A 13,202-nucleotide genomic window follows, 5' to 3' on the forward strand; every position below is an offset into this window, starting at 1 on the left:
CTGTTGGATGTTGGCCATGAGCTCTGGAGGGCCAGAGATTAAACGGGTTCAGGCGCTTACCTGTCCTTGCTTGCTTGCAGCCACGACTGCCTGGGTGCCCGTGGGGAGGGGGAGGGCGAAGGAGAGATAAACATGCTGAGGCTTTCACGGCTGGAATTCATTACTGAACTTAACAGTTTTTCAGGCTAGGTGCCGTGGTGTAGCTCTTTTGTCTAACGAGCCTAAACCCGTCCTAAAAAGGGAGGGGGCTAACTATCACCAACACTAAAAAACCAAAAACTAAAAACAACAACTAAAACTCAACCTGAAAAGCTTTAAACTAAAGCAAGCTAAAAACTAAAACCAAAGGCACTTGAAGCTAAAATGACTAAGGATTAAAACTAAACATCAAATAAACTAGAGACTAAAAAGTAAAAGGACTAGTATAAGAAGCTAAAAATTCTAAAAACTGAAATGGAGTTCTGCTGCATCCTGTGGCAAGGAGTTCCTCAGACTAATTACACGCTGGATAAAGAAATATTTTGTCAAACTCTCCTGACACTCAATTTTAGCAGATGCCCCCTGGTTCTGGTGTTGTGTGAGAGGGAAAAGAGCATCTCTCTATCCACTCTATCAATCCCCTGCATAATTTTGTATATCTTAATTATGTTCCCCCTCAGGGGCCTTTTAGACTGAAGAGGCTGTAGCCTTTGCTCATAAGGAAGGTGCCCCAACCCAGTAATCATTTTGGTCGCTCTTTTCTGCACCTTTTTCATTTCCTCTATATCCTTTTTGAGATGTGGAGTCAAGAACTGGACACAATACTCCAATTAGTACAATGGCATTATAATATTGTCTGTTTTCTTCTCAGTCTTTTTTTAATGATGCCAAGCATGGAATTAGCCTTCTTCTCTGCCACTGCACACTGGGCTGACACTTTCATCAAGCTGTCCACCAGCACCCCAATCTCTCTCCTGACAGATAGCTCAGAATCTAATCTAATATAGAATATAGATCTAATTATCCACATATTTTTTCACCAGTGCTACAAGAAATGTCCTTTAAATTAAAGGGGAAATTGTTTAACAATAGTTTAACAATTGTTTAACAAAGCTATTGTTTAACAATAGCTTCGTTAATGCGAGAGAGGGGCTGACACTTGGGGCTGTTTTTAGCAAGGCTGTTTTTAAATTGCCTAGCAAAAGGACATGATTATTAAATGGATTTGCTTTAATGCAATTTTTGCCATCCACCTGAGTTCTGGGAACAGAACCCTCACAAATAACGAAACTCAATCTGTATATGAAGTTTTGTGGGTTTTTTTGCCCTGCTTTATACTTATATTGAAATGCATCTGCCATTTCGCTGCTCATTCTCCCAGTTTGGAGAGATCCTTCTGGAACTCTTCACAATCTCTTCTGGTCTTCTCCATCTGGAAAAGTTTTGTGTCCTCTGCAAATTTGAGTCCAGGTTATTTATGAATAGCACTGGTCCCAGGACAGATCTTGGGGCACACTGTTTTTCATCTCTTCCCATTGTGAAAATTACCTGTTGACACCCACTCTCTGCTTCCTGGTCTTCAACTAGTTCCTAATCCAGGAGAGAACGTGCCCACTAATTCCCTGACTGTGGAGCTTTCTCAGCAACCTTTGGTGAAGGACCATGTCAAACACCTTCTGAAAATCCAGGTATATAATATCCACAGGTTCTCCCACATCCATGTAGCTGTTGACATTTTCAAAGAAATCTAAAAGTTTTGTGAGGCAAGACTTACCCTTCCAGAAGCCATGTTGATTCTCCCTCGTTTGTCTATGTGTTATAAGATTTTATCCTGAATGAGACATTCCACCATCTTAGCTGAAGCAGATGTCACGCTGACCAGCCTGTAGTTTCCCAGGACCCTTCTTCCTTTTTCAACCATGAGCGTGACATTTGCTATCATCTTCTGGCACCGTGGCCATGTGTCTTCTGCTTCTGCTTCTGCTTCTTCTTATTATTATTATGGTGGCACCCAAGGCAGATGTCTTGTCAAGATATTTTAGTCAAGAGATCAGCAACTTTGTTCTTCAGTTCCTTAATAACTCTTGATTGGAATGGAGTCCCCCAGTGGCTGTTTTCTGCCCCATACCCTCTTTTCCATTCCATTCTAGAAGCTGCCTCTCCAGCAGCAATTGAACTCTGGGTTTATAGGAGGAGAGGAAAGGGGCACCCTAGAGAGGCACCACTCCGGGAGTTGCGACTACCGGTGTACTGCCGCTCTAGGGCACCCATTTCCTATCCTCCGGAGGAAACAAGATGGCACCCTAAAGGGTCAGCACGCTGGAAGTTGCAACGCTACCTCTTTAGTGTGCCCTCTCCCCTCCTCCGGAGGAGAGGAAACGGTCGTCCGATAGCAGAGGTCTCCAACCCCCGGCCCGGGGAGACCCCTGCCCTGCATCAGTGCGTCAAGAGTCGCAACTCCCAGCGTGCTGCTTCTCTAGGGCATCCCTTTCCTCTCCTCCTATAAAGGAGGAGGGCAGGGGGTGGCTTATTCCAGCACTGTATCGCTGCCGGAGAAGCAGCAGCTTGCTTCCTCTCCAGCAGCAGTCATGGGCACCCCTCCTCTGCTGAGAGGAGGTTTTTTTTTTAAAAGGGACAGAAGCTGCCGGGGCTACCGCCGTCTTTCCCTTTAAAGAAAAAAGGCAAATGGGTAGCAGGGAGGTGAGGCTCAATGAGGCATCCCCAGAGGGTTGGCACCCAGGGCATTTGTCCCACTTGCCCCCCTCCAGGTATGGGCCTGGAGGCCTGGGCTGGTGCCAGGTGTTGCTTTCAGGATTGGCAGCCAGCTGTTTCAGCTGTGTCACCTGCGTCTTTCTCCGCCAATCCTCCTGCATTCTACTCAAGGGGGAAATCGCCACCTAGTGACCTCTGGCAAACCCAGCAAGTCCTTCCTGAGCCCCCACACCTCCAATCACAGAAAGGAGACTTGTGGCCCGGAAGGACTGACAGGTTCTCCAGGGAGCTCCCTGGGCCTGCTTGGTCAGGGCCCTGAAGCATTGTTCTTCAGGCAGACAAGAGCACTTCCCTGCTTACCCTGAGAATGCCAGCAGGCATTCATACCACTATGAATACCAGTGGGTATGAAACCCACTGTTTCATACCCACCGACCGCACCTCTGCAAGCAGTGGGGGGGGGGACAGAGAAGGGGGCCCCTTGGATGCCAGTATTGCTCTACCATGAGCTGCATCCTACTACAGCTTTGCTTTGGCCATCAACTTCAGGAGTAAAATAAAATTTTAAAAATCCCCTAGTGGGGCTGCGACCAGAAGGCTTTCTGCAAATGGGCCCCCCCCCACCTCCAAGGCTCTGTGTTTGTGTCATGACAAGCACTTTCAACAGCTGTTCGGGCCTTGCAGATTTAGCTCCCTGTTTGCATGAAATTTGTGCTGTTTGGAGCTGGTGCATGGAATTATTTGTACAGATTTACATATGTGCCACTTGTCTGGGGAGGGGCAGGAGCAACTGGGCCGCAGACTCCGCCTGCCTATGGCAGCCACCTCAGTTGCCCTCCTGGGTGGACCAGCCCTGGCATTTGAGATGGGAAAAGCCTCCGGTTCCTTCGGGGGTTGCAGGCTTCCTTGGCTGTCCCTGAGCCCTTTTTTCTGTTACTGAAAGGGTTGTCAGACTGAGACTCCCTGAGGAAGGTCATGTGGGGAGAGTCGGCAGGAAGTCTCTGGGTGGGTAACACCTACAGAACCTGACCGAACAAGGCACCTCTTCCTTTCCCCTAGAAGTGCCGGGAGTGGGTGACCTAAGCTGCCTGCTCCACTCAGTATTTTTGGGTGGAGATGAGGAGAGCTTGCCCTGCGGACACACTTCCTGTCCATGGGCAGGGGTTGGAGAAGCCACCACTAGGCCTGCTTTGGGCAGCCAGAAAAACAGCTACTGGGGTGTGGAGGGCTGTGCAAGGGTCCTGAGCTGGCACTGTCCGTACTGACCCTGCAGCAGGCTGGGCAGGGTGGAGTCCTTTCCAGCCCACCCTGGAGAGGCCACCGGCCCCTCCTGCATGCTGAGTAGGGCCAGCTCTGCTGCTGGGCAAAGCCCTCCCTCCCCAAACAAAATGGGGATTTGTTTGGCTGTGTGCTGCAGGTTGCTTCGGGCTCCCAATCCACACCCCCTTGTTAGTGTTGGTGGGTCTGCAGTAGAGGAAGGAGGAGTGTCCCAGCAGAGCTTGGTTTCCGAGGCCTTGGGGGGGAATGAAGGGGCAGGCCTGGGGGCTGGAAGGTTTCAGGGGAGCCTGGAGGGAGGTGTCTGGTAGGAACCTCTCTGCCCAACAGCTGTCTCTCAGCTGGGCCACGTCCAGGTCCCATCTGTGGAGAGGGGCAAGAGCCCAGCTCTTGCAGGTGGAAGGTGCCCATCCACCCACACAGGTGCCCAAAGTGAAGTGCACAGCTTGGCACCATCAATGTGCACTTTTCTGGCAGTAGTTGCCAATCATTATTTGCCAAGCGGAGGCTCAGATCTGTCCCTTCTCGCCTGTATTCTGTTGCCATGGAGACTGTTTAGAAGGCAGCTGTGTGTGTGTGGGGGGGTGCCATGACCCCCCAAGAGCAGTGTGGGCAGGAGTGCAGAAAGTGCTTGATCCAAAAGAAGAGCCCCCAGGAAGCAGCCCAGCCCACAGTAGTGGCTCTCACATGAACCGAGGTGGAAGCGGCCAGGCTTGTTGCTGAGGTGCCAAAGATGAGCAGCCCAACATCTGCAGGAAAAGAGGCTGTAAGTCTCAGTTGGGCAGGGGCCTGGCTGTCCCTTACACCCTTGGCCTGCCAGCTGTGGTGCTGTACTGGGAGGCAGAGACCAGAGTCCACCAGAGAAACAGCTGCTGCCCACCGTTGCACTCAGGGCACCCTTGAACACCGCTGGGCCTGCCTGCCTTCCAAGGCCCAGCTGTTGCAGCATGACAGGAGCCACTTGTGTGCTCAGAAACACGGCTGTTTCTGGGGGAGTCTTTTATGGATGCACCAGGCTGGGGAGGCCGTTTCTGGTGTGCCCCCTTGTCTCCATGCACCTGGAGGTCCCCCTGGCCCAAGCACCTGGCACTTGACCATTCCTCTCCACAGACTGGGACTGCTCTCTTCTGACTTGACCATACTTCTTTCCCCAGGAGGAGCAATGGGCCAATCCACTCCACTTCCAGCGGCCCCCTAGAAGTCCCCAGTGTAGGCACAGACCTTCCTCACCCTGCTCAGCACCACCCCACGGTAAGAGCCGCTCTGCGACAGGTGTTTCTTCCAGCAGTGCCTCAGCCTCGCCAGTCAGAGGGTTGGGAGAGGCCTTGGAAAGCAGCTGCCAACCAGGGTGTGAGGTGCTGCCCCAGGCAAGCCACAAGTGAAGGGGGTGCAGCGGAGTGGCTGAGTACAAGTGTCAGGCCCCCAGCTCAGTCCCCAGCAGCTCTGGTTGCAGATGCCCTCTCTCTGTTGGAGACCTGCCAGTCAGAGCAGTCTGTGCAGGACTGGGTGGGCTACCTAGTGAACTTTGTGACCAAGCAGATATGCAGATTGGTTTCTCCCTTGCAGAGTCCTCTGAGCGATCCTTGCCTTTTGATTCTCCTCCTGGTGCAGAAGGGGGGGCAAGCCTGCTCATCCCCCCCTCGTCCTCTTCCTACCACCAACGGCTGTTGCTCTGCCCATCTGTCTTGCCTGTCTGTGTGCCCCCCCCCCAACCTTGGCTTCCTCATCTGCAACAGCACTTGAGCACCCTCTCAGCACCACCTGAAGCACTGTGGGCCTGGGGGGAAGAAGGACCCTCTTCTCCCTGCACCTGCCAACCTGTCCTCACAAAGTACCTGCAAGGGAAGTGAAGCAGGTGGGCAGGCAACAGGAGCTGGCTGGAAGGAGGGGCCTTCCCATGCAGCAGCCTTTCCAGGCAGGCGTCCTGGGCAGGTTCGCGGGTTTCCAAGCAACCGCCAGCAGGGAGTCCAGTCCCTTGCCTTCCCCCTCACAGCATCCCTTCCTGAGGCCCAGCCACCTTGTGTGTTCAGTTGCATGCGAACTGCTGTAGGGCCCTCCCCTGCCCCGCACAGGCCTGCTGCCACTCTGCTGCCACTGTGGTGATCTTCCTTGCAAGGTGCTCCTGTTTCTGCTTTCTGCCCCAGAGGTGGGTACCTTTTCCCCAGGGAGGTGGAAGGCTTCTGGTTGGTGAGGCTTTGAGGTCCCCTCAGGGCAGTCACTGCAATGATCAATTACTCTTGTTGGAGGGAACATGCAACATATACATTTTGTCCATAGCATCACCCCCTACCACCGCAGCTGTTTGGGGTGAGACTCTGACTGTCGGGGCTCCTTCAGCAACTCTGCTGTTTGACCCCATCCCCCTCTAGCCCATACTGGGTGGAAGGAGAGGCCGTTCTGTGCTTTGGGGGGCATCTCAGAAGAGCAGATCCCTGCTGCCTCCTGGATTGATGTCACACACACTTGGAACTGCCCCAACAGTGCAAGGGCGGCCAGGGTGCACCGCCTCCCACAGACACCTGGCCCTGAGGCCTGTGTGTCTCTGTGTCCGGTTGGTGCACAAGGCCAGCGTCAGAGAGACGGCTGCAGAGAGAGCTGTCGGGCTGCCCCGGCCCACATGGCTGTGTGGCCTCCTCCGAACCGGTGGAGCCTTAGCTGATGTTGGGGGTGTGCTCGCTGGTGGCAAGAGCTTCGGAAGGCCACAAGCCTGCAGGGGAACTTGCTCTGCTGGGCCAGGGAGAAGCATTTGACTCCCTCCTTCCCCCTTGCCCTGGTCTGCCAGCCAGGCCTGGTGAGGTGAAAGGGCTCCTTGTCTCAGTCCCTGTCTGAGCCTCTCAGTGGAGAAGGTACGCCTGGAATCTGCAGCTCAGCAGTGGAGACAGGGCCCTGTGCAAGACCATGGGATGAAAATGCCCTTGGGCAAGGACGCCCAAGGACGCCCCACACCCTGTCCCTGGGGAGGGAAGCAGCACAACCCCTAGCTGGCTGTGGCCTGCAGGTCTTAGTGGACTCTGCCCAGGGCAGAGGGGTTGCAGCTCTGCCATATCCAGAACCATGTCCGCCATATTGTGGCGGCATGCACTTTCGTCTGCTGGGGGGGAGCTTCCAGAGGGTTTTGCTTCTGGCATCTGTGGTGGCTGAGCAGCAGGCAAATCCTGCAAGGTGTCTGAAAGCAGCACAACAGCCCTCAGTCCACCACCAGGAAGGCAACCTGGTAACCTCTGGTAAGGTAGGAGCACCAGAGGGCCACCTCTTGTCCCAAACCAGCAGCCGAGCGTCTCCAGCCTGGACCAGCTCTGGTCTTGGCCTCAGTTTTTCTGCTCAAGACCAGAGCTGGTCCAGGCTGGAAACGCTTGGCTGCTGGTTTGGGACAAGAGGTGGCTCTCTGGTGCTCCTACCTGCAGCTGATCCCAAGTCCATGTGCGTGAAATGGTAGTTTCCTCCTCTGCCTCCATTGCTTCTGTCCCTGCCTCTGCTGTCTCCTTTGGGTCTACTTTGAGACTGCCTTAGGACAGAGACCACGTACAAGGACAGCACTGACTGAAGATGGTTCTGGCTCAGTGAAGCTCTGACCACCTCACCTGTCCCTGAACCGCTCTGAGTGTGTGGAGAGCTGTGATAGCAGGAGGGGGGCCAAAGTCCCTGTTTGGGAAGGGAGCTGCTAGTGAGGTGAGCCTCGACCCCTGGTGCTTTGGCAGAGGCTTGCTTGGTGGTGAGGGGGAGGCACTCGCCACACGCTCAGCCCATGCTGTCACGTCACTGGTATCAAAACTAGAAATGTGGGCGCCAAGCCAGGCCCGGACTCCTGCATGCCTGGGGTGGGGGAAGAAAGAAGGGTTCGTCATGGGGTCCCTCCTGCGCCCCAGGCAACCGGGAGATGTGTGGCCGCTGAGCCGTGGGGGCCAAGATGGAAGCCCCCTCCCCATCACTTCCAGGGCCTGTGAGTGCATTCAGGACCTGCAGGACTCATTTTCCATTTCAATTAGCGGATCAATTAACTGGTTAAAGGAGCACCCTTAATTCTCTTTAATTAACTGGCAAACAGCCTTAATTACAAAAGCAGGCGTGGGGGGAGAGGAGGAGGGAATTCTCAGTTTAGTGAGGCTCTTGCAGGCTGCCTGGCTGTGGGCTGGGTGGAGGGCTCTCAGCCAGTCTTGAGTTCCAGGGCTTGGGAGAGAGGGACGTGCTTCGTCAGTGAGTCCTGCTTTGGACTGCAGGCGCCATGGGACAGGCCCTCCCTCTGTTGCTGTTGTCCCTCTGTACACAAATGTGAGCTGTGAGCGCCAACCATCGATGTGGGGGAGGGCTCCACTCTACCTGCCCTGCTGCCCCAGGGAGAGCTCTCTGGTCTGGGGCAGTGGTGACGGGATCCTGGCAGGCCCCTCCCTCCCTCCCTGTCCATTTATTCATCCCCCTCAAGTGTAGGCCAGTTGCCATGGTGACCCCAGTGGTCCAGGCCCCTGCCTCCTCCTACTCGCCCCTCCAGCTCCCGCTGCTGCTCCTTCCTCTCCTCCTCCTGCTCAGAGTCAGGGAAGGGCTGGAGTCACAACCTGCCTTGCTTGCTCTCCTCTCCCTGGCTTCCTCCTCCTTCTCCAGCACCTGGCTCCACGCCCAAAGAGTACATACACAGTGGCGGTGAAGGCGGTGGCGACAGCAGCAGATCCTGGAGCCAGGGAGGGATTGGGGCAGAAGCAGGAGGGCTGCAGGGCTTGCTGGGGAGCTGGCCAAGGCTTCTCTCCTCTCCTTCGTCATCTGGGGGCACGGAGAGGAGGAGGGGGAGAGGAGGCCACTCTGTGCGCTGGTTGTCCCTTGGAAGCTGCGAGCCTCCAGTGCTTCTGGCCACCAGGTGTGGGAGGGATGTGACCCCAGCAGCCCCGGAGGAAGAGGAGGCAGGCAGAGGATGGCGGAGTGGCTGTGTCCCCCAGCCTCCCCAGGGTTGTCCCCCTACAGGGGCTCTGCAGACGACAGCCCCTACAGCGTGAGTACCCATTGACTCCCAGCCCCTGATGGCCAGAGCAGCTCCTGTGACTGGTCTTTTGATCCCTGGCAAGGTGGCAGTGAGGGGCCAGGAAATGTGGCAGAGCTGCTGAGGAACCAGAGGTGGCCAGTGGGCTTTTGCCAGTCTGCTCCTGTCAAAGTGCAGTTCAGAGCTCTGTGTTCCAATGGGAGGCCTCCCCAGCCTGGTCTTTCCAGAGACCAGGTCGCCTGCTCTCTGCCAAGCTCTGCCCATCCTGGCAACAGAGGTGGGGAAGTGGGAGTAAAGCTTAGCCGCCTGTGTCCCTGTCCCTGGGGTGGTTGAGGTGCTGCCCAAACAGGCAGGAGGCATCTCCTGGCCCAGCTAGGTGCTGGAAGTGCGTCCCCAGAGCTCCTGTCCCTGGGTCGATGCCTGGGTGTGGGGCCCTGCAGTGCGGGACCTCTTCCCTATGAGTGCAGGGACATTGCAGGCAGTGCAGGGGCTTAGGTTGCACAGCACCAGCCTGTGCTACAGTGCTACTTTGTGCTCCTCGGTGACCCATCTATGGAGCAGGAAGGGCGGAGGGCTTGCTTTTGGGGGGGTTGCCGAGGGTTGCAAGTGGTGGATTCTGAGCAGTCTTCTGGTCGTAGTGGGGCAAGGATCTCACCCAGAGGATAAGGCCATTGACAGCCCCTTTCCCTCTGTCTCTTGCAGAACACAGAGCTGTTTGAGATGATTGAGAAGATGCAGGTGAGTCATCTGCTGGGGCCTGCCTGAGCCTGCCCCCCCCCCCGTATCTGGGAGGAGTCTTGGTGCCCCCTGGAGAAGGGGCCTGGATGGAGAGGCCCAACCCTGGACTGTCTCTTTTCCCGCAGGGGGTTCAGCGCTTGGGAGGGCCTAGGATTGTGGGGGGAGCAGGCTTGATGCCTGCCCTGAAATCCTTCCTTGATGCTTTGTCCCTACCCTCTGCAACCCCGAACCCTTTGCTGTGGTAGAAGAAGCACTTTGCATGTGCTCTAAGGCATGTCCTCCACCAGCAGTCCTCTGTGTGTTCTTAGAGGGGGCTTCCTGGCTGTCAGAATAGATTCTGGGTCTGCACCCTGGGGACTTTGGTTCAGAGGCAGAACCCCACAGCCAGACCCCGCAGTGGTCAAATGGAGCCGTGGAAAGAGAGGCTGTCTAGGGAGCCGCCAGCCCGGCTGGCAAACCCCCAAGCATCCAATAGCAGCAGCAGCATCAGGCTCCTGTGCCCTACACACAAGCCCTGCACACACCCTAAGGCCTTGCCAGGCAGGCCCGTGCCAAGCAGGATGTGTCCTCCCCCCTCCTGCTCTTGGCCAAGGGCCTGGGGAGGCCTGCCTGGTGCCTGCTAGCTGTTGACTCTGGCTGGCCTGCCTGTCTTCCAGGGAAGCAGGATGGATGAACAGCGCTGCTCCTTCCCACCTCCTCTCAAGGTACGTGCCATGGGGGGGGCTCACTGGCGGCAGCAGCACTGACCAAACGCTGCAGCCTAGCCTCTGTTCCCCATGGCTGCTTCCCTGTGATGCACCTTTTTCCTCTGCCCAGAGGGCAGCAGGGCTGTGCGGTTTTTTCGGGGGGGGGGCTTCTTTTCTCTTGGGCTGGTGCAGTGTGGGGTAACTCCCCCAGAACCATCCTCACCAAACTGCTTTGGGAGCCTTCTAAGGGAGAAGCGCCTGTCAGTGCTTGTCAACATGGCACTGGTGGGCATTTATGGGTTGCTGTCCCCCTCCCCCTATGGAGGAAGGAGCTTCTCTCTTCTGCCCTATTGAGCCAGGCCTGGCAGAATGGTCGCATCCCAAAGTGGGGAGGGGCCCGGCTGCCCAGGAGATGAGCCCCCCCCCCACACTGCCTGGCCGTGAAGGGCACCTCCTTCAGGAGTGAACTCAAAACCCAGTGGAGGCTGCCTGGTCTCTGGACTTCAGACTGCACAGCTGTTGTGGTCGCCCTGTTGGTCCTTGTCCCCTTCATGGGGGGCAGTTCCACTTCTCTTCCTGCCCGCCTTTGTGGCACAGGCTGCAGGCAAGAGTGCCCCCTACCAGCTGCTGCCCCATTGGCACTTCTCTCGGCGGGAGCACACAGCTGCTGGCCTCTTGGCCTTGGCCTCCAGGTCCTCTTCACCAGGCACAGGCACCAGCTCCCCACTCATCCCGCTGGGGGGCCAGGAGGGCCGTCGCCAAACCGTGTGAAGGAGGGGGTTGGGGCTGCGTGCACATGCACCCACACTCTCCGCACCATCTCCTCTTCATTCCTGGCGCCAGCTGGCATCCCTGTCCTTTATGTTTTGCAGACAGAAGAGGACTACATCCCCTACCCCAGCGTCCATGAGGTGAGGCAGATGCTGCCAGCAACGGGAGGGGCTGCACAGAATGATAGCTCAAAAGGGCCAGTGCTGGGGGGGCAGGAGGGGCACTTGCCTGCCAGGCTTTTCAGGGCTCCTCACTGGCACATCACAGGGACATTGCGCCAAAGGAGTACATGTTTAGGCATGGAAAGCTTTCTACAGCACTGTGGGGCAGCATTTCTGCTGCTGCCACCTCCCTGGTCTAGGGTGTGGGGCAGGCAGGGGGCAGGGCAGTCTGTGTGGCGTTAATAGCAGGGTAGAAGTCCCTGTCTGTCTGGGGAGACCCTTGCTGGGCTAGGGTGTCTCTGCCTCCTGTTTCCTCCAGGTCCTGGGCCGCGAGGGGCCGTTCCCTCTCATCCTGCTGCCCCAGTTCGGGGGCTACTGGATTGAGGGCACTAACCACGACCTGACCGGTTTCCTTGAGGCAGAGCAGGTTCAGTCACCAACCTCCAAGGTGAAGCTGGAGTGTAACCACATGGCCAAGATCTACCGGAAACACTTCCTGGGCAAGGTGAGGAGGCCTCCAGGTCTTTCTGCTCCTGATCCTGATCCATGTGGGTGGCTCTGTCTTTCCTCCAAGTGATCATCATGTCCCCCACCATCACCTCTCAGAGCTGCCTCGCTGATTATCTCCGCTCCTGTGGCAGCTCTGATTGGCCAGTCTCCACTCAGCTTGTGCTCCGGTTGGCCACTCTCTCTCCCCCCTCACTCTTCCTGACTGTCCTCTTGTCCCCTGCGTGGTCAGTGTTTTGTTGAAACAATAACTACATCCCCAAACCCTCTCACATCCACTGGGCATTGGAGCAGCCCTAAGGGGGTTCTGGGGGTGCAGCAGACCTCTCTTGGCCAGGCCTGGGCCCCTGAGCTCCAGGAGCGTCTTTCCCAGCCCTGCCCAAGAGTGTTTCCCAGGTGCCGCCCACAGCCCCTGAGCTGCCTTCTGCTTTTTCAGCCCTGCCTCAGGCCTGCAGTGTCTCTCCAGGGCTTGGTGGTCTCTTGTCTTGGGGGCTCTGCAGGGACAGAACCCTGTCACTTCTGCAGGCTCCCACCAGTGAACGGCTCTGGTTGCATAGCAGTGGCACTGCAGCAGCAGTTTAGACGGCCCTAGAAGCTGCGAGCCAAGCCCTGGTGACCAGCTTGGAGGCCCTGGAGGCCAAACCCAGCACAGACAGCAAGTTTTGGGACTGGGGTCCCTCTTCTGCCAAAGCCGCCCTGCTGCTCCAATGGCCACAGTTCTTGGGGTATGTGCTCTGACAGGCCACGTGGGGAAGGGTGCAACCTTTGCACATAATGCGCAGAAGCAGGCTGCCCCCCCCCCAACGTGGCCTGAAGCACCTGCTGGCTCAAAGCAGCAGCTTCTTTTGGCTCCAGGCATGCTCTCAGTGCACACACACACACCCCAAGCCTTTTCTCTCCTTTGTTCTCTGCAGCAGCAGCAGCTCTGCTGCTGGTGGCTGAGCCGGAGCGTGTGTGTGTGTGTGTGTGTGTGTGTGTGTGTGTGTGTGTGTGTGTGTGTGTGTGTGTGTGTGCCAAGGGCGGGGTGCCTGGCTGTGCCAGGGCAGACTGAGATCCAGCATTTGACATGTTGTGCTGGGGCCACGCCTGGCCTCTCAGCTGCACTCCTCCCCCCCAGCCCATACTCCTAGGGGTCCCCACAGGAGTGAAAGGAGCCAGGGCTACTGGAGGGGTGTTTTCTCCTTGGACACTTCCCAGCTGCATTTGAGGGCACTCTGGGTCAGTGTCCCCCATCAGCCAAGCATGCCAATGCTGTTGCCCTCCCTTCTGCCTCCTGTGGTGTGGCCACATACGTACTCCCAAGTGCTGGAGTTCTGCTCACCTGGTCTCAGGTGGGCGGCCGCAGAGCCGGAACAGAGCGGGAGGGCTGGAGCTCCTTCCGTGGGGGATGGACAGTAGGAAAGGCAG

General features: G+C 56.7%; 1 protein-coding gene across 1 annotated transcript in view; it reads left to right on the plus strand.

The window, feature by feature from the left end:
- RAP1GAP (RAP1 GTPase activating protein) overlaps nt 1-13,202 on the plus strand; it is a 40,826-nt gene that overhangs the window by 12,466 nt on the left and 15,158 nt on the right. Inside the window, exons 3-6 of the mRNA XM_066637905.1 lie at nt 9,635-9,670; nt 10,327-10,374; nt 11,229-11,267; nt 11,608-11,793. Coding sequence (XP_066494002.1) covers nt 9,653-9,670; nt 10,327-10,374; nt 11,229-11,267; nt 11,608-11,793 — 291 coding nt within the window. The 5' untranslated portion in view covers nt 9,635-9,652. The remainder of the gene's footprint in view (nt 1-9,634; nt 9,671-10,326; nt 10,375-11,228; nt 11,268-11,607; nt 11,794-13,202) is intronic.

This window comes from Tiliqua scincoides, chromosome 9, assembly GCF_035046505.1.
Source record: "Tiliqua scincoides isolate rTilSci1 chromosome 9, rTilSci1.hap2, whole genome shotgun sequence".
NCBI classification, from domain to species: domain Eukaryota; kingdom Metazoa; phylum Chordata; class Lepidosauria; order Squamata; family Scincidae; genus Tiliqua; species Tiliqua scincoides.